This window comes from Canis lupus, chromosome 4 (genome assembly GCF_003254725.2).
Source record: "Canis lupus dingo isolate Sandy chromosome 4, ASM325472v2, whole genome shotgun sequence".
Taxonomy (NCBI): domain Eukaryota; kingdom Metazoa; phylum Chordata; class Mammalia; order Carnivora; family Canidae; genus Canis; species Canis lupus.
Genome location: NC_064246.1, coordinates 38,981,132 through 39,002,778, shown reverse-complemented (window position 1 = coordinate 39,002,778; position 21,647 = coordinate 38,981,132). Strand labels below are relative to the sequence as shown.

Genomic DNA, 21,647 nt, shown 5'->3' with positions numbered 1-21,647 from the left:
TGTGTTTCATGCATTTAAACAATTGTTTTAGCGCCTAGGACAAGAAGTTCCCTGTCCTCAGGAGTTTATGTTCTGATAGATGTATCTTATACTGATACTACTCAAAGTATGGCCTAGATATAACCTGCCAGAAGCAAACAGTTAGTTACTAGTTTGTGGCGAGATAGGAATTTACACCAGAATGTGAATCAGCTACATTAGTAAGCATAATGTTTAGTTCAGCTTTTTTTTCCCCTCCTCATAGAAAGACCCTCTTAATCAAAGAAGCAATGCGTTGATTTGTATTCTGGTGTCAGCTCCTTATTTCATGGGAGACTGGCGCTTTCATTAGGGCTGACTTAGATATCAACACTCCGAGGCATTGTGCTCAAAAAAGTCCTTATTGATTGATTGTATTGTGCTATTCTCAATTCATTATGTAGAAACTATCAAGCCAGTAGAGGTTTACACTTATTGCGTATGTTTCATTTTATGTGTATGCTACTTCAGTGTCAGAATAAAATAAAAGATTATGGTGGAAATCATACTCTGTTGTGAATTTATAGAATTTATAAAAATAAAGGTATAGACTATTATAAACACACAGGAAGAGGGCAACACAAGTTGCAGTATACATTAACAAGCCCACTTGTTTTTTTTGTTCATGCTAAAAAATATATCCATGTAAGCAGTGTCTTCTGCCTTGCTGCTTCATCCCAACACAGGTGTCAGAGGTGTAAGGTTAGTCATTGGAAATGCAGACTTCATTCGTATTCCTCTGCAATCGAGTTCTTTGGCCAGTGTTCTTGCTACTCCATAGATGTTATGGAATGGCCTCAGGGCCAGAAGGCTAATGCTGTAGTTTTGTCTGCTCTTCCTGTCTTCATGTCAATCGTTGTCTTTTGTTCACGGCTAACCTTTGTCAGGATTCCTTGTCAGAACTGGATAGCACCAGTGGTAGCGATAGCCTGGTATAAGGAAATTTAACCATGAATCTCTCCAGGACTAAAAATAACCAACTCTTTTCTCACTGGTGAATTAATAGCCAGGTTATTTTTAAGGCTTGAGAGACTCAAATGACAGGTTAGCCTATTGAACATTGGAACAGACCCAGTTTCATAAATTCGCCTCTGACTTTTAGACTGAAGTCAGCCATTCTTACTGACAAAGAACAAAGCAAGGTTTTAGATTGTGAGTTATATGGCTGCGTCTTATTTTCTCCCAGTTCTGCATTTGTGATTATAACCCAAGATGTGTACACTGTAAATAGAAACCATGACCCAGGCTTTATTACAACTTAGAAGCTTATGACGCAGATGCCAGGCATTTTCTCTCTGATGTGAATATTGAAGTGCTATTTTGTGGAACTGGGAAGCTCTTAGTTGGTTTTGTTTAAATGATAATTCTACACATGACAAAAATCCAGATCCACTAATTAAAGTGACAGTTTGTGTCTATAAATACTCTCCTGTGGGTTTAATCTCAGAATGTTCTAAACAGTTGGCTTCCTTTTTTTCATTTTTGGTGGAATCCTTTTTTCCTTTGAAAAGTGGCTATTTAATAAGACAGAAATGTAAAATGACGGGTATAAAAGTCTTACCAGGTTCTTAAAAGATGGGCTATCTTAATCTCAGTCAAAGAATTATTGACTCTTACTTTTGGGTGCCCTGGCACAGATTCCCTGGCAGTGGATGGAAATGTACACACCATAGTCAGCATTGCCTGTGCCATTTGAGGAAAGATGTAAACTCGTTTCTTTTATTTTTGATTGCAGGTGGAAGTTAAGCCATATGTCTTGGATGATCAGCTGTGTGATGAATGTCAGGGGGCCCGTTGTGGGGGAAAATTTGCTCCATTTTTCTGTGCTAATGTTACCTGTCTGCAGTATTACTGTGAATATTGCTGGGCTGCTATTCATTCTCGTGCTGGCAGGGAATTCCACAAGCCCCTGGTGAAGGAAGGCGGTGACCGTCCTCGACATATTTCATTCCGCTGGAACTAAAGGGGAACTACAGTGCTCATTTTCAGGCCTCAGAATAAGTGCACTCTTCTGTTAATTCTGACCCCTTCCTCAACCTCTTCATGCTGGCATGTCCTTTTGTAGCAGCCCGTCACTTAACAATAGTATAATGAGAAAAATGACCTATAATATAGGTGTTTTGTAGATTCTTGTGTCAATGAAAACAATATGTACGAACTCCTTTTTCGTATTGCCATCGTGTTGCACGGAAGTTTTGTTCTCTTGTTTTGCTGGAGACCAAGAGGATCCAAACTTCCTGTAACATTTTCTTAGAGGAGAAAGAGAAATATTAAAAGAGAAATGAAACAATAGAGTATTTTGGGTTTTTAATTAAATTATTGTTAATAATATAACATATAAGAATACTTTTATTAAAATGAGCCATGCACCAATAACACTATCAGTTTGTCCTGACACAGTTTCCCCCCAGAGAAATGCTTTTGCCTTTTCCTTTCTTTCCTTCTTTTTGCCCCTCTTTTTCCTATCCCGCCCTTTTTTATTCATTTAACAGCAGTGGAGGAAGTTAACAATTATTAACAGGAAAGAGCATGTGAAAGCAAACACAAATGCATGAGCAAGATTGAAGCAGCATTAGAACAAATCATAAGGGTTTAGAGGCCGAATAGAATTTCATGACGCCTCGGAGTTACCACCACATCAGAAAAAAAAAGTAAAGTAGGCAGAGCTAGGTTTATTTTCTTTTCAACCATTTTTAAAACTTTAGAATGTAAAAATTGGGTAAATTTACTACTGAGGGGAGTGCACTTATTTATTTTTAAACTTTCTTATCTGGTCACAGCCCCAGGAAACCTACCAAAGCTAGAATTAACGACAACTGGTGGGAAAACTAGCATTTCCTCTCCTGAAGAACAAATGTATAAATTTTATTTTTGATGTTATATATAAATTCTATATCCTAATTTACTAACACTCATCAGGTGTCAGCCTTTGCTCTCCATTTTGACGGTAAAAAACAAGACAAAACAGAACGGATCTAGAGATACCTCAAGGATATCATTTCTGATTTTGTGTTATAGTACAATTGTAGCCAAAACTGGAAAACAAAACCAATATACAAATTGGCCGCTGATTGGCTTATGTTTAGATTTAAAGTTACTTTGGGTATCCTGTAATTTAGTTGTAACATAGAAAATGAAAAAAAAAAAAAAGTAAAAAAAAAAAGTAGTTGCAAAGTGTTTTGCACTGTTGAACTAAGTAACTGTGTAAATCTGTGCAAAGGTACGTATGTTTATCTTACTCTTCCTATAAAAATAACATTACCTTTTCAGAACTTAGCATGGGACATAGTCAGTGTTTGAAGTGCCAACTTCATCAAGTAATGCATGCTTTATTATAAATAAAATTCTAGCTTTGAAAGGCGTTATTATGTGTTGAACAGTATGCTTCAGGGGTAAATTTAAAATAGTCTCTTGAAGCCCTGGTCATGGAAGTAACTTTTATGTTAATTGACATTCTCTTATCAAATGCTCTATCCACCATTAAAAGGATCATTACCAGTGTGCAAAACATTAAAAAAAAAAAATCTAATGGCAATCTTCTAGTTGTGCTACCTAACAGTACCATCTTGGATCCTTCAAAACCAAAGACTTGCCCCAGCACTACGGTGGAACCACCTGGCTGATGACCCCTATTGATTATCGTTAGGAAAAGCAGTCATTTATTTTTAACACAGGCTTTAATGAACTATATACCTGTTAAGTTCCAAAGGTCAAAATGGAGGCATATGCTGTCTAATGGTCAAACGTAGAAAGGGAGCTGCTTTTAAAGAATTCCCTGCAAATATTGAAAGCAGTCATGCGAATGGAGGGTGCTCTTGTGTAGCTGGTCAGGGACTTTTTTTTCTTTTCTCCTGAACTACATAATTCTAATCGAAATGTTCATTTGCCTCTTTTTATTCTTTTAAATGCTTGTAGGTGGCTTGGGGTGTGCTATTGTGCTGTTCCTACTCAGTAAACAGGTGTGATGAGTTAACAAGAAATAACACTGTTTGAGAACTAGCTTTGAATAATAATTTTTCCCTTTGTACATGACCTGCTGAATTTCGGTACAGTGTTTTTGTAGCTAACTTATTTTGTCATGCACATAATGTATATTTGTTATGCACTACTTTTGTATATCTTGTTTTTCCAACAGTGAACATTTTTAGGCACACTTTTCACTGACGGGATATCTCTTTATGCAATACCTCAATTTTTCATATTGCAAAGAGTAGCTTTTTGTACTTTTATTACTGAGAGATCTTCATATACTTCATTTTTTAATATAAATAATTTTAATAAATTTTATTTTCTTATATTCTGCTTTTTATACATTTCAGTGCTCTGCATACATTTTAAATTATGAATGTTGTGCACTGGCAATGCTATTTTAGAGTCTGCAGAGAAGAGAAAGCATGTTGCTTAAACATCCTTCCCCAGCACCAGCTATTGGTGTACCTATAATTTAAGAAATAGTCTATGTAAAGTCACAAATTAATGAAAAAGATTCGCATGAAAATGACAGATAACACTGTAGTTCCTAAAAAGAAAAAAAAATTAAATTCATAAGCATAGGGTAGAAATTTAAAATAACAAAATTGTCTACAGCTTCTTACTAAGTTTTTAAAATGATTCATAAAGCAGACATTCTTGGTGAATGTTTAGCCATTTTTAATATTAATAAATTGATGTTAAGTGTTTGATTCAGAGATGTCTGCTCTTTTAATTATATATAAAGAAAAAAATAGCCTGCCGCGGGACAGGTGTGTAATGTTAGTATGCATGACTAATGTAAGAAATTGTTATTCTACTAATATTTACTTGTGATTGTGTGACAAGCGTGTTTACAGATTATTTGGTTACACTTCAATTTACAGGGCATAAACAATTATTATCTATTACTCTGAACTTTATTGATTACATGTCCTTCAGATTACATGGGATTGTAGTTGGGAGTTACCATGTAACTCAAAACATAATTAACATGTAATTAGTTTACAGATTTTAGGGTATCACTTCAATTTACCAAGCATGTAGTTCTAGCGCACTAGCATGGCACCAGCCATGTACTTACAATGTAGTTACAGAGTAATTACATGGTTATTTTTGCAATGTAAAATAAAGTGTTTCTGATTATTTTCTATGTAAAGGAACCCTTTCCCTTCCCCTTCTGGTCCCCACGCTTTGGTATAATATATATACTTCTCCATACACAGACCTCTGCAGAATGCAAAATAAAACTTGCAGTGAATGAATTTAGCATTTTATGAGAGTGCTGTTGGAAAGACTTGATAATTCACCCCTTTTGTTTTGAAGAGTTGAATCTTCTGTTAAAAGGTGATTTAAAACTTGAATGTGATGAATTGTGGCAAGTTAACTTCAAGTTATGTGCAATACTTATTTCAAACTTTTGAAAGATCTTTGCAGTGTAATTCTTTGTTTTTAATTGCAGACATTTAAAAATGTCATTTTCTACTGTTAAGAGTAATCCTCTTTCTTGCTGGTGTTTCTAAAGAAAAGAATCAGAAATCAATCTTTCTACTAATGTAAATTTGAGATTATTTTTAAAAATGGAATAAAAGAGGTTTTGGTCATTTGCTTTATTTTATTATCTTATTTTAAAGCTACTGTGATTGATAGCATTGTAAGAATTGGGACAATATTGTATTCAACTGTTTTATTTTTTATATTTTTAAAATTTAAAGTATAATTAGTTTTTATAATTTTCATCAGATTTTTGTTATATTTTTTGGAAGTGAAACTTTTAGCAAGTGGGTGTCTAGTTTTTACTAATCCCTAATGTTTTTTTTTTTTTCCAGTGTATTGCTCATATTATCAGAAGGAAAAGTTATTTAAGTATGTCAGTTAATTGTACTACTTGGCTGAATTTCCATATAGTTTTTACTGTGTATGGGGAGGTTGTAGTATTTATTATAGCATTTTAAATAAGGGTAATTCATTTTTTATTAAAGTCATTTTCACGTTAAGTTCCTATTTTTGTATGTTCTACTCTTAAGTTATATAACACAGTTCCTTTTTTAAAAGAGTTCATTTGTTGAAGTGCTAGTGGAAAATTAATGTTATTAAATAGTTTGCAAATGACTATTTATACCAGTATGCATATAATTTTTAAATATTTGTAATGTGAGATGTTGAATGAATAAAACTTTTAACTCAGCTTTCTTTTAATATACTTATTTATTGGTAACATAAGTAGATTATGCTTCCATGATTAGGAATGTTATTTAAAAAATATTAGGTATTATAATCTTGGGCCAAGGCAGAACAAACTAATAGGAAAAGATGTCCAGTCATGTACTAGTGGCAAGTGTGTGTTTCTCATGTAAGTTTGTAAATATTGGTGGTTTGTTGTCTTTGATCTGCACTGTTTGTTCACATACTGCCCTGCAGAGCCCCCCTCCCCCTTTTTTTCCCTTTCTGTAGCCTTCAGTGTGTGTGTGAGGCCTTAGCCAAGATCGCACTTAAGGCCAAATGTCCAGTAAAATCAAGGGAATGTGTGTTTTCATAATGAAGGTCACCATCTGGGAGATTTAGTTTATGGTCTTTGCTAACGAAGAGCCTTGATTTTTGGCCACTTGTACAAGAGGATCGTGGTTAACAAGTCTTGACTTGACTTTCAACGCCTGGTTTCTCCTGAGATCCTAACATCACAAGATAGGGCCTCTGGGGTAATAATCTCTATAGCATGTGAGTTGAAAGTCTTATCTTTGCTTTGGTCCATTAATCATGTGGGCTACTGAGAACTGTAATGTATTAATATTTACATTTTTAAACTGCATTTTCAGACTTTTAAGGATTTCTTATGATATAAAATATGATGCCAAGAATGTTCTGTTTTGTCAAACTTAGTTTCTGTTCTTTCTCACCGTGAGTATAGTATTCTTAAGCCTAGAAGAAGCAGTTCTCCTCCTGAGATAAATGAGCTGAAGAGATCTTAAATGGTCTTTCCTGATACGTAGCTTTTCCAGCTCTAGGGGGGCACCTGCAGGGCTGAACCAGTAGCTCATGGGATCTCCCAGGAATACCGGTTCACAGAAGCTTCAATTGACAATAGCCAAAACTCCTGTTCAGAGTTCAGTGAAGGGCCCCTAAGGAAGCCCCAGGTACAGTGGAGATGTAGGTGGCATTTGGTTGCTACCTTCTACAACATCCCTTGGCATTCTGGGTTGGCATTTTTAAAGAAAAAAAAGTGAGTAGATTGTGTTTCTTTATATTAGAAATATTTATTTTAGGCAAGTGCATATCAACTGTAAGTGATGTGACAACTAAATCTTGAAATAATCTTGATGTAACAACTCAATCTTGAAATAATACGTAGGTGCAATACTTTCATATTTTAAATCCCAAAACAGTGAATCTGAAGAGGGTGTGAAAGGCTATTTGGGCTGTGTTTCCTTATTCACTAGTAGTTCACCCAAACTTGCCAAAAAAGGAAAGTTCCCTACCCCATTCTTAACCATTCTTAACAATTAAGCTATTTCATAACCCCTTTTGGTAATGGTTTTTGTATCCACACCCAGTTCAAAAGCAAAATAATTTTTTCAGGGAATTTTTTTTTAAGTTTGATAAATACTCCTTTAATGTCTGATCAGAAGTCATGGGGAAAGTAAATTCCTGATTTTAAAAATTAAGCAACTGTGAAGATGTCGATGAAATAAAAACATTTAAAGGGCAAGTCTTTTCTGAAGTATGTAATGACAGAATGATAAACAAGAACCTCAATATTTGTTTTGCAAATCGTGATCATCAGAGCACTAAGGTAGTCCTTACTACAAGAAACAGACAAAATGTAAAGTTCTGTCATTAAATAAACTTAGAAAATAAGGTATTCTGTTGCATGGAAAATCAGAATATGCAGTTAGCTCGTGAAGGCTTTGAGAAGTTTTACAGTGAAGAAACCTATTTTGCTTTGTTTAAAGTGTCTCCCCCAACCAACACCAAATTTCTTTGCCTAGTCTCTGTTTACAGACAACATGGGATCCCACAGCACATACTTGGAATACATTGTTCTACATTTTAGTATGTTTACTGGTATCAGGAAGTCAATCTCGTTTTTTTGTTGTTGTTGTTGTTCTGCAAAGGGCCGTTGGTCCTATCCCTCCCTACTCATACCTAGGGCTGTTGCCATTGTTCACATTTAACTTTACGGGGTTTCGACACGGTTGCCTGGCTTCTAACCCCGGCACCATTTCCAGTTTCGCTCCTTAATTCCTCTCCCTCTACTCCCAGTTCCGGAAGAGAGAAATTGCTTTGCAGAATGAACCATCACCTTCCTTGCAAAGCTATTTTGATTATGCCACTCCCTGGCTCAGATCAGCCCTTACTGCTCATGAGGGCCACCACAAGTACTACTTCAGACAGGCAGCTTGTCTGAATCTGCCCTTCATGACATGCTATCTTTCTGATAATTTATATCATTTCCCTCCTTTGAAAAATTTCCCTTGCAAGTGTCCCCCTGCACCCCTGCCAGTACTCTGAGAACAGGACCACAGGCTTTGAGTAAACTCTAAGAATTCAGAAAATGAACATTTGTGGCCTACAATGAACTCTTCAGCAGTACCAATCCAGTCTCTCTTATTAGAGAACATTTTGTTTTGGCATGCCTGAATCTTGTTGGGATATTTTAAGTTCGAATCTTTTTCTAGTCAAAAATTGGGTGTCATTGTTGACTGGCTGGAAAAAGTGTCTTACTGTGATTCAGTGTGCTGACCAGAGTTGGAAAAGTACAGTTTGTCTTGAGGAAGTTAAAAATGAACAGTGGCGTCCACATGCAGTGCATGTGCAAGCCACCAGTGTTTTCTATTGGGTATAATCTGATTAAGTGTCAGTGAAAAACTGCTGGTGGGTAGATGGGGGGTGGAGGGTGGTGAATCAGTGAATACAAATGCCAAAAGCTAAGCTTGAGCTTTCTTTATCCTTTTCATTGGAGTTCTATTTCAGTAAGCAGGGCTTTGATACCATAAAAATGTCAATGTGATTAAGCAAATGTCACCATTTAAAGAGATTATTTTCAACTCCTCTCCCACCTCCCTTCAACACCAAAAGAGAGAGAAAAGAAACAAATTACCCAGGAACGACCCTTCCACCCCTGCCCCACCACAGAACTCACTAAGGACAACACAGGACATTTAAAATTTGTTCTGAGATGAGTTATCCAGGATAAGAACTGGTGGTAATAAAAATTGTGAAACTGTCTGAAAGGTTTTCAGTAGGGTCCAGTACGGACCTGAGCCTCCTTTTTTGAATGAATGGAGACATCATTCACCTCTCACATTTGAGAGGGAAAATGAAGCAACCCCTTGTGTGTTTAACTGCTGGCTTGAAGATTTGATTCCAAAGACTTGCCACAGGGGTGGGGAATGGCCTCATCTGTCAGGTGATTCTCAGCTCTCCTGACTCAGCAATGATGAAATGGTTTGCTTCTGGAAGAGGAAACCAAGGATTGCTGACCATCTTGGTAGGTCAGGCACTTACATACACAGCATAGATAGCACCCCCGTTGAAGTACTGAACAGAATACAGAACTATCTCCAGGAAAAGGTGGGTGATTTGCAAGGTTACACAGCCTGAATGTGGTAAAGGCTGGATTCAGTGCCCATCTACCAAATCCCACATTCTTTCCCTATAAACCTCACTGCCAAGGGAATAGCAATGGATGGAATTTTTTCAGTTGGTTTTTTTTTTTTAAAGATTTTTATTTATTCATGAGAGACGCAGAGAGGCAGAGACACAGGCAGAGGGAGAAGCAGGCTCCATGCAGGGAGCCCGACATGGGACTCGATCCTGGGCCTCCAGGATCATGCCCTGGGCTGAAGGCAGGTGCTTAACCACTGAGCCACCCAGGCGTGCATTTGTTTGTTTGTTTATTTTATTTATTGAAAAAGAGCTAGAGAGAGAGAGCCCAAGCAGGGGGGTAGGGAGAAGGGGCAAAGAAGAAGAGTTAGTGCTGTGAACCCCTAAATTCCAGAACTGACAAGGAGTCTGGGAGTAAAAATAGCAATAATTACAAGTAGCACTGATGCCATGCTTACCAAGTGCCAGGCATCTTGCTTGCTCTAAGTGTTTCCTCTTTTCAAAGTCCCACAACTTCACGAGATAGGTACTGTTCATGTGGTCACTTCAGGTGGTTAATGTTCAGAAAAGTTAACTAATCCAACCTGCAAAGCCAGGATTCAAACTCAGACACACAGATTCCAGGTCCTGTTTTCACCTCACCCCTTTTGAGTTTCCAGCCAGCCAAAGGAATTTCATAAATATTTTACCAATAAGTTATACTGAAAGGATATCATTTTACAAATCCATCAAAAAATCATTGCCTTTTATCTTTCAAGGATGTCTTTAACAATACTGTGATACCTATTTTTTGTGGTGGTTATGTCATCTCCTAAATTGAGAGAACTAAGGAGTGGCCCAACCAACCAAATCACATAGGTGCCAAGAAAGGATAGCTATCTAGCCAGACAGATGAGTGGATGGATGGGTGGGTGGGTAAGTAGGTAGGTAGGCAGACAGACTGACAGATTTACATATTATATATATGTCTATACATCCATTTTGTTTTTTTTGTTTTTTTTTTTTATTCAAGGAAAATCCCACCCAGGAGAAAGGGTTTTATTTCTTCCTATAGAACTATAATTGAACATGTTCTAAATATAGAATTCAAGCCTTCCCTCATGTATCTCCTTCTTTGAGACTCTGCAAAGTCTCTGTAATCTGGCAAAAATAGTCCTGAAATCCAGAAGAGCAGAGAGAGGCTTTCTTACTGATGAATTTTCCTGGTGAATTTTAAAACAGCACTTGAAATTTTGCTTTTTGGACTGAGATGTCAGAATCATTAAAATGGATTTATGCAGAGAATATATATATTTATACATATTTCCTGATTTTATATATACATATATATACATATAAATATACATGTATATAAACATATATTCAAATAAAAAGAGAGAAGTGTTTGCCATTTTTAGAGCACTGGAGCTCTGGAATGCACAGCTTTGATCATTGCTGCAGCCTGAACAGCTGTTCCTGAACAGATGTGATGCTGTAGAGCCTAGAAGAACCAACTTAGAATGTTTGAACATAGATTTGCAGCAAAATGCCTTTCTTTCTGAGGGAGACATTAAGGCTGCAGCCAAATACAGTCGTCAGCAACTTCCTTTTTCTTTGCCACCCAAAGAATTCAAATGGAACAAAGACCAACACAACATTCTAAAATGGGAAGAGATACAAATGGGGATTCAGATTTGCTCTCCTGAAGTGTCCCACTTAAGTCAGAATCATCCCTGCCCTGAGGGGTGGGTGGCCCAGGGCCGGGAAGAGGGTGGGTGAAGGTGGGGGGAATGGGAAGGACAGGAAGACAAGGGAAGTGGAATTCAGTTACCAAATACAGTTTTGTGCAAGAAGTCAGTGGCACCTCCCTCCACACACAGAGCCAGCTTCTCTTCTCATTTCCAGGATATGGACATTTTGCAGTGATGGCAATAATCACCCATGATGGCAGAAAACTGGAATCTTCCTTGGCTTTCATTACACTTATTTTATAGTACTTTCCCTCTTTGAGTTCATACAAAGAGCGCAGATCCGTGACCTTCCAAAGCGAGGTCTGTTCCTGTCTGAATTTTTCTGATAGCAGTTAGTGCCCTCAGTATGTTAACTATTATTATTAGCATCCCAGTGATTTTTGTTGCTGTTACTATCTATACACTTACAAAGTGCTGGTCCCTGTGCAGGGCTGGGGCAGGAGCGGGTGGCTGGCAGGCAGGAACCCTCGGCTGCCACCATCCCACATTTTCGTTCTGTGTCTCCTCCGGGTCCTGCCCCAGCCAGCCAGCAAGAGTTGCCATGGTGATGGAGAAAGCGTGGAGGCTCCAGGCCACGTGCCTACCTGCCCGCTGGCACCCAGTTCTTGCTGACTCCTTTGCGTGTTGGGAAGAGGATTCCTCCCACGGTGGGGAAGCATACACTGCAGCGGAGGGTCAGGAGTCTGTGCTACTAATCTGAACACAAACTCCCAGAGACTATGCCTGGAAGCCTGGTATTCTGGAGAGTTTTGGAGGAACTGAGAATCTTTCTCTTTAGGGAAAGGAGCAGGAAAAGAGTGGTAGGAGCTGGAAATTAGGCCTGGAGTCTGTCAACTGACAGTTGTTATACTGCCTTGGAAGAAATAGGATTTTTAGTTTCTCACCTACTTCCCCTCTGCCCTTGTAAACGGCAAAACGTAGGCAAATGTGGACCAAGGCATGGCATGGGGTAGGAGAGGTGACTTGGATTTTGAAGTTAGGCTAAGGTGGGTTCATAACCCCGAGACAGGGGCCACAGAAGTTAGGGATATGGTTTTGGGGTGAGACCCCAGGACTTCCTCCCATTGCCACCTCTGAGTGAGTGAATTTGGCCACATTACGTAACCTCTAAATATCTCTAGTCTCACCAGTCAGAAGGGGCAAAAAATAATACCTCCATCATCAGGTTGGGGTAAGGCTTCAATGAGGCAATTGTAAAAAAAGCACTTAATAAACATTTGAGACTGTCATTATCACCATTGTGGGCCTAGATCTGGCCACTGTGGGCCACAGCTACCTGAGGGAAGTCCCCTCCCCTCTTGGAGGTAGTACACTCGCCCGTCTATATGGAAGGGACAGGGAGACCCTCTTCCCAGGACTGTGGTAAGAAAAGTCAGGGGAATGCCCTGTGGCTTGTCTCACCTCAGCAGGGCCTCCCTGCTGTCACCTGGCCGCCACACCACCCCTCCCGCACCCCCGCTGTGCCATGCTTTCTTCTCCCGTTAACTGGAGGGAAACCTGCCTTTGCCTTTGCCTTGCCAGACCCTTCCAACATCTCAGGACCCTGGAGATAAACCTGAATCTGTTCTCCCAATCTCCTAGGTCCTGTGGGATCTAGCCCCACCCCCATCCCCACCTCCTCCTTGCTGTGCACTCCAGCCTCTCTGTGGCCCTCTCTCTGTTCCTCTGACACAAGGACCCTCTCTTGGGGCAGGGTCTTCTCCTCAGTTATTTCAACAATGAGAAATTATCTGCCTACCCCACTCCCCTGTCTTCCTGACTTTCTGCTTGAGCTCAACTCCCCTTTCACCCTGCAGGACTTAGCCTAGACATCACCTCTGAGAAGAACTTCCTCTGTCTTTCTTTCGAAAGTCCCATCACCCCGACCCCCATCACACTTTATTATCAGAAGCACTCCTTCTGATTAGGACTCCTTACACTGTGTAATTAGCATTATATATAATTTGTTTACCCGATTTTGCTGGGCGGGGGAGATAAATACAGTCTGAGGCATATTTGTGTCCTCAGGACCAGCCATGTGCCTTGTACATCACAAGTGCTTAATAAATGTTTACTGAATGAGTGACTCACAGGATCTGGACATTAGTTCCCTTTTCTTACCTGTTCTCAAAACAGCCACTAAAGGATCTGTGCTTCAGAAGGGGGTGGGGGTGGTGACAGCAAAAGGGCCCAGAGACTCAGGTATTTCACAAGTAAAGTAGAGATTGGAATGCCAGATAAAGGTAGCTCAGAGCTTGGCAATGCTCATGGGTACCAGGTTCATCTGAGGATGTTGTTCCAATGAAGGTTCAAATCAGCACAGAGGGGGGCCTGAGACTCTGCTTTTCTCACAAGCTCTCAGGTCAGACCAAGCAGAGGACAAGAATTCAGTCCCCGAGAAAGCTTTGGATTTTTAAACTGTGGAGTACCAAGGACAAGGTGAGCGTAGTGGCTGGGAGAGCAGACCTGGGCTGTGTTATGGGTGCACCTCTTGTGCTGGAAGCTGCTGGGACCCAAGACCCAGGGGCGGGGGTGGGGGCCAGAGCAGGCCAGCCAGATGGGGTGAGAGGCTTGGAATCTAGAATGTGCCTTAATCCCAGGGAGAGAATTCTATCCAGGAGTTTGCTCATTCATTTATCCACTTATTTCTCCAGCAAATCTCTGCACATTATTTTTATCCTGAGCGTATGGTGGGGACAGGACAGGTAGTCTCTGTGCTCTTGACATTAACATCCTGGAAACAAAGACCCGAATTTGAGACCGGAAGGGTGTGTGTGTGTGCGTGTGTGTGTGTGTGTGTGTGTGTGTGTGGTATTTGGGTGAGTCATTTCAGCTTTTGAGCCTGGTGAAATGTGATGCCCATTCTGAACATAGGGAGCTGCTGGGAGGTTCTCAGGTGATAGCCCCTTACAAAGATAAAGTGTTATTATTATGCACAGAACTGCTCATCTGAATTGCGAACTTGCTTCCTTCAGCCAAAGGTGGAAATCTGCAAAGGAGAATCACAGAGAGGGGTTTTCTTGTTCATTCTGTCATTCTTCCAAGTGTTTGCACTGTTCTAGGCTCTGGGGATATTGTGGGGACAAAGCCAGTGAAGTCTCTGTCCTGTTGGCATTTATAGTCAGAAGGGGAAATCAAATAATCAACAAGAAAACACATATATAAACAAGAAAATGTTCTGAGTGTTAGGAGGAAAATAAAACTGGATAATTAGGTGGAGACTAGAAATGGGGCTACTTTAATTGGGAGGTTTGAGAAGGCACTTGGGACAGGTGAGATTTCAGCTGAGACGTGAGAAACCAGAAAAACAAGCCATGGTGAAATCTGAGGGAAAAGTACTCTGGGCAGAGGGAATATCACATGCAGGAGTCCCGAGGCAAGACCAAGCTTGGCGAATTTAAGAAAGGAAGAGCAGTGTGGCTGGACACAGTGACAAGGGGATGAGGTCATGACATGAACTCAGAGAGGTCAAAGGGCCAGAGAAGAGAGAGCCCTGTTAGCCATGGTGGAGGCTTTGGGTTTTTTAAAATTAGATGTAGAGCCACTGAAAAGTAGTGCAGGGGAACTGATTTAGGATCACTCCGGTGATGGTGTGGAGGATAGTTTGTAGGGGAGCAAGAGTGGAAGCAGAACAATTTAGGAGGGCTGGCAGTGTGTTTGTGAGCGAGGACGTGATGGTGGTGTAGACCAGGGTGACAGCAGAAGAGAGAGGGTGGACACAGTAGGGCTACAGGTTGGATGACAGGTACATGAGAATGGCTTGTGTTTTGGCAAAACCCCACAAACTGCTATTTTTGGAGGAGACACGATTTACCATGCAGTAGTTATCCCACTCCCTTAGAACACTTCAGCAAAAGCAAAACCTTCACAGAACCAGAAGGAAACATGGCAGTTCTAATGCTATCTAGACACACAGAAGCTTCAAAAGGAGCCTATCGATGACAAAGGGAAATTTTCACCCTGTTCCCCTCCCTGTCCTCCAAGGTCTCATTGAAATTCTTTTGCTTGTTTGAAAGGGCACAAGAGATCCTGCTTTAACAAGTAATGAGTGGCACTTAGACGCCTTGAGCAGGCTCTAATTCTGATTAAGCATTATTTTAATTCGGAGGGGTTGTATGGAAGGAAGATGAAATAGATGGATGACACAGACAATTTAATTAATCTTAGAGATGGGGGTTAATAACCAGGGGCCGAGGCGTGTGTTGCGCATGAGTATGTGTGAGAGTGTGTTGAGCTGTGGTGGTGAGGCAGCAGAGGAGGGAGGGAATGCTTGATTCCCCTAGTATCAGGAATAGAGAAGTTTCTCTGTGTTCCCCACAGGGCAGGGTTCTCCCATCCATTCAATCCCAACAAAGTCAGTGTTAAGCTAGGTCCCCTGGGTTCCCAGGTTCTCTCATTTAGAAAGGGCCAAAAAACAGAGTGAACTGACATTAGCTCGAGGTTAAACAGTGGCCATAGAGATCCACCGACAGGTGTGAGAATTGAACCATCATTCACCTTTACACAGGGTACCATTATCACATCCTCTACCTGTAAGACAAAGAATCCAGTCTTAAAAAGGAACACCTGTAATTTCTTGAGAAACACATAATTCTGTTAAATTGTATTGGAGGGAAATTAAAGTTTTATTTGTGTAATGTAGGCATTCTTAAATATATCATAATTTCTTAATGTTTAGAAATGTACCTCCCCTCTTGCTTCCTTCCACCTGAAATGGAATTGGCCAGGGCCCCTTTCTTTCTCAAGAAGTCCTGGGGTTAGCTTTTTGAAAGTTGGGGCTGGCTTAGCAGCAAAGACCATTCCAGGTCCCCCACCCTTTCTACTCCCAGGAACAAGGGGGAAGCTGCAGAAAGGACTTGTCAGAACCAGTGGAAGTGAAGCAACGGCACTTCAGGCACAGATGAGGTGAGAAGGCCCATTTCCCAGCGTCATTTGTGGCTGCCTCCCTGGGAGACCATATGTCCCCATCCACAGGCCAGCCAAGTGAAATTCATGACTAGGAATATGCATCCGTTGGTTTTTCTCTCAGCTTCTGCAGCTGTTTGTGGAGGGGTGAGGGTGGGAGGAGCAAATCATCTCTTTTGTGGGCTGAGATGACATTTTATATAATTGCTCCTGGTCTTTCTATGCTGTGCACTCCCCAAGCAGGCCCCCACTACCCCGCATCGGCAGCCAGGGCCACTCACGCCATGGGGCATACAGATTGGAAATGCATCTTCTCCAAGTATTATTCTCAGAAAGCTCAAATGAAATAGTCTTAGTTTGAATTCAGGCTAATAACTCTTGGTAAAAATAAAAATTGAAAAAAAAATAAATAAAATTGAGTTGTTTTTCTTTTAAGGGGGGGGGGAGAGATTCTTTTTTATTTGGGAGCTGTGACTGCCACCTGGTGGATGATGTTAGCTGAACAACTTCTGTTCGCCTTTTCTAATGGGTCTAGTTATTAATTTACTTATTTCTTCATAAGTACAAGTGAGTGTGGAAAGCCTGTGTGTGTCAGGCACTGTATTAAGTGCCTAGGGACATGCTGTGGGAACAAAAGGGTCAAGGTTCTCGCTTTCATGTAGCAATTGTTGGGGTTGTGGTGTGACAATCAAGAAGTAAGCCACTAAATTAGAAAAATACTTTCAGAATGCCGTGAAGGCAATGTGTGAGGAAGGGACTGGGGACAGGGAGAGAAAGACTCAGGGCGGTTGCTCTCAGGAGGGTTCTTGGAGCTGAGATCTGAACCCTGAGAAGGTTCTGGCTTTGTGAACTCCTTTCACCTGCCAGGCTTTCCTGACATCCCACTGGTTGTCTTGTCAGCAGCCATCCTCACAGACTGCTTAGTGGAGCACTGATGAGCCCCAGGGGGCAGGGGCAGTGAGAGTGAAATCTGTTTGCTCCATTTGGGTGGGCCCAAATATGCTCACAAGGTACTGCAGACTTCTTTTATGAAAAAAAAAAAAAAGATTTTATTTATTTGAGAGAGAAAAAGCAGGAGCAGAAGGAGGGACAGAGAGGAGCAGGCTCCTCCCGGAGCAGGGAGCCCCAACTCGGGGCTTGATTCCAGGACCCTGGGACCATGACCTGAGCAGAAGGCAGACACTTAACTGACAAAGCCACCCAGGTGCCCCAAGAGGTACAGTAGCTTTGGTCTTATCTGTTCCCTGCATTTGACCCATCTCTGTTGTGGCCAGAGGGCACTACTTTGTACCATATCTACTGTCTCTCCTGCCAAGAAAATAATCAAACACTGGATTAAAAAGGAAAAATAAATCTGTTCAAAAGGATTAAAGAGCTATTGAGGTGAGAGGACTTTGAGGGGTCAAGATTCCAGGGACGAGTAAGGAAAGCACCAAGGTGACTCTACACCATAACTTTCCCTCACCAGATGCTGCCCAGTTTATGAGTGGTAGCTAGCATTCAGTGTCACCCAAGGAGGCCTTAGGTAATGCCCTAGACTTTAAGTTGGGACACCTGAGAAGCTTTATTCTAAGGAGTAAGACTAAATAAGGTATATACCAGACTTTATAAAGACTGAAGCTGAGCTGTAAGTCAACTCAAAACTCCCTTACCTTAACTGCCTGCCAGAAAAAAAAAAAAAAAAGACAGTATCATCCAGGCTCCCAAATAATCTACAGTTTTAATATTGTAATACTATGTAATATTTTTGATATTGTATAATATCTGCCATGCAAAAATTTCCCAGCACACCAGGATTCAAAAGTCAAATAATAAAAAAACATAAAAAAGAAAAAAGTTGTAGCAGTTATCCTAAAGGGATTGAAAATAACTCTGATAAATATGTTCTAGAAAATATTCCAAAGAAATTCTGAAGCTCAGTTTTCATTTCATTCCAGAAATGGAAAACATGACTGAAATTTAGAGCTCAGTAGCAGATTGATTAGTACTGTAAAGAGGATTAATAGACTTCTCTACAGAGCAGTAGAAAATAACCAGATGAAGCAACAAGAGAAACAAGGAGGGAAACTACAGGAAAGAGCAAAAGAGTTATATGGAGCAAGGTAAAAAGATTGAACATGTGTAGTGGGGTCTCAGGAAAAAAAAAAAAAGGAAATAATGAAGCAGAAGTAATAGTGGAAGAAATAATGGCCTAGAATTGACCAAACTGATAAATAATATCAAATCACATATTTAAGAAGCATTATGCAGCCCAACCAGGATAAATGGAAAGAACATCATACTGAGTCATTTCATGATAAAACTGCTAAAAAGTGAGGACAAAAAGAAAATCTGAAAAACAGGCAGAGGGAAAAGCTGTGTTACTTTTAAAGGGGCAGTTATATGACTGACAGTGACTTCTCAAAAGAAATAGAAATAGTAAAACAGAATTTCTTCAAAATGCTGAAAGAAAATAGTTGACAGCCTTAAATTTGATACCCAGCAAAAAATTCTTTAAAAATCATTAGAAAAAGCTGTATCAGATAAACAGATTCTTAGTGAATTCATCACCAGTTACAGCCACACTACTATAAAATGTAAAGGTTGTCCTATAGGTAGAGGGAAGATAATCCCATTTGGAAAAACAAATATGTAGGAATGAATACAAACACAATGGAAATGGTAAATATATAAAAAATCAGTAAATCAAAATGAATAATGACCACGGTATAAAGCAATATTAATGTCTGATGGTGTTTAAAATACATTGTAAAATCACCAAAAAAAAAAAAATCTATAATGCTGCTTACAACAGTCATTATAAACACAAGATTGAAGAAAGGTTGAAAGTAAAATAATGAAAAAGATATACCATGAAACACTAATCATCAAAATATATACCAACAAGCGTCATTAGAGACAAAGAGGAACACTTCATAAAAATAAAAGCGTCAAATTACCAGAAGATATAACAATTTTAAATGTGTAGGCACCTAATAGCAGTTAAAGACATACTAAGCACATATTGACAGAACTAAAAGAACAAATAAAAAAAAAATTCCTCCATAGGGTGATTTTCAGCACACCTCTATCAGTAACTGATAGAACAGTCTGACCTAATTTAACTGACAGTATAAAATAGATAAAAAGAAAACAAGGATACATTGATTAAGAAACCTAGATAAGACACTTCACAAATTTGATCAAATTTGCATATATAATATGAGCACTAGACCCAACAATACACTACAGAATACACATACTTTTCAACTGCACACAGTTCCCCAAAGTAGACCACATGCTGTGTTCTAATGCAAGTCTCAGAAAATTTCAAAGGACTGAAATCATTCAAGGTATGGTCACTGACTACTATGGAATTAAGCTAAAAATAAATAACAAAAAAACTGAAAAGCTTCCAAATCTTTGGACATGAAACAATATATTTATACATAATTCATATGCCTAAAAAATTACAATTAAAATGTCTTGAATAATGAATAGGAATACGAAACTTGTGGCATGCAGCTAAAGCTAGGCTCAGAGGAAAATGTATATAGCTTTACGTGCCTGCATTAGGAAAAAAGTCTCAACATCCATGATTTAAATATCCATCTCAGGATGTTACAAAAACAATTAGGGAACATTAGCAGGAATTGACAAAGTCAAAATTTGATTCTTTGAACAGAGTAATAAAATTGATAACCTATTGATGAGATCAAATCAGATAAAAAGAGTATATAAATTATCAATATCCTGAATGAAAAGGGGGATATTGTGATGCTCCTATAAACCTTAAAAAGATAGTGAAGGAATATTTGAACAATTTTTGCTACTGAGTTTTAGAATATAGAAGGATTGGACAAATCCTGGAAGAACCCACTTTACTAAACTGACCCAAAAAGAAATAGAAAATCTGAATAATCCTATAACTACTAAAGACCTTTTCACAAAGAACACCATACCTAGATGTCTTAATTAATAAATTCTACCAAATACATAAGAGGTTGTAAGCCATTCTCTCTCACACAGACGTTAAAAGTCTAAGGAAAAGATTAAAAAATCAAATTTAGGGGTCCCTGGGTGGCGCAGCAGTTTGGCGCCTGCCTTTGGCCCAGGGCGCGATCCTGGAGACCCGGGATCGAATCCCATGTCGGGCTCCCGGTGCATGGAGCCTGCTTCTCCCTCTGCCTGTGTCTCTGCCTCTCTCTCTCTCTCTGTGTGACTATCATAAAAAAAAAAAAATCAAATTTAGAGGTATATCAATCATATAGTATGATAATATATCACAAGCAAGTAGGATTTATCCCAGATTAGAGGGTTGGTTTAACACTGGAATTCGATCAATGCGATTCATCACATTTATACAATAAGGGAGTAAAATTACATAATCATCTCAATAGAGTTCGTAGACAGAATAAAAGGTGAATCACAGATGAGAAAAAAAATTGCAATACATACAAGTAACAAATACCTAATATACAGAATATATTAAAAACTCCTCTTAATGATTGAGAACAGAATGAAAACCCCACATGGAAACAAAGAAAGCAAAGGGATTGGGCCTGGGTGAGAACATGGGGTGCTTCTGCACTGCACCATTTCTTAACCTGGGTGGATATTACATGGATATATTTAGTGTGTGAAAATTCATCGATCTGTATACTGATGATTGGTACAGTTTTCTGCACATATTTATAATTCAATTAAAAAGATTCATTTTAAGAAACTATGTCTCTGTCCTGCCTGTTACTCTGGGGAAGTCACTCAGTTTCTTTGCTGTGAAATGCTGCGCGATTTGAAAGGATGGTCTATGGGAGAACCGTTTGCAAAGCGCAGATGTAAAGCTATGGCCACATGCACTTCACAGGGTATGTACCCAATAAACGTGACATGAAGGTGAGGCCTACGGGAACTCTATGTGCCAGTATAATAGGCCTTATTTTGATTTAGCCCCGTCATCCTGAATTTACACCCGAGGACACTGAAAGCTTAGAGAGGAGAAGTAGCTTGCCCAAAGGGTCCAGCTGGGCGGCAGCGGAACCACGGGGGGCCGCACGGCGCGGCGGGAAGGACGCTGGCCCGAGGCCCATATGGCCCAGCACGGCCGTGCCCGGCCACGGTGCCCCGGGAACGCTCCGGCAGCAGGGGGTGCTGTGTCCTCCCGCTCCCCCAGGCCCCCAACCGCACCGGCCCGCACCCCAGCCTGCGGGGTCCGCGGCTCACGGGAGCCCCCGCACACCCAGCCGCGGGGGGCTGCCCCAGGGGCCTGTCCCCCTTCCCGCACCGTCGCCTCGGCTCAGCAGTTCTCCAGAGGCCGTGCCCCAGGCGCCTCCCCGCCCCACGCCCCCCGCCTGCCCGCGCCGTCCCCGCTCCCGCCCCCCCCCCCCCGCCGCGCCGCAGTGGCCCCGCCCTCCCGCCGTCCCGCCCGGGGCTACGCGGGGCCTCTGAGGAAACTCGGCGGCG

At 40.4% G+C, this 21,647-nt stretch overlaps 1 protein-coding gene across 6 annotated transcripts in view; it reads left to right on the top strand.

Annotated features, from left to right (window-relative positions):
* Window positions 1–6,175, top strand: part of CPEB4 (cytoplasmic polyadenylation element binding protein 4) — a 61,683-nt gene extending 55,508 nt beyond the window's left edge. For all 6 annotated transcript variants that reach the window (XM_025435239.3, XM_025435244.3, XM_049109127.1 and 3 more), the window contains one exon: window positions 1,754–6,175. In XM_025435239.3, coding sequence (XP_025291024.1) covers window positions 1,754–1,981 — 228 coding nt within the window. In that variant the 3' untranslated portion in view covers window positions 1,982–6,175. The remainder of the gene's footprint in view (window positions 1–1,753) is intronic.
* Window positions 6,176–21,647: the final 15,472 nt, after the last annotated feature.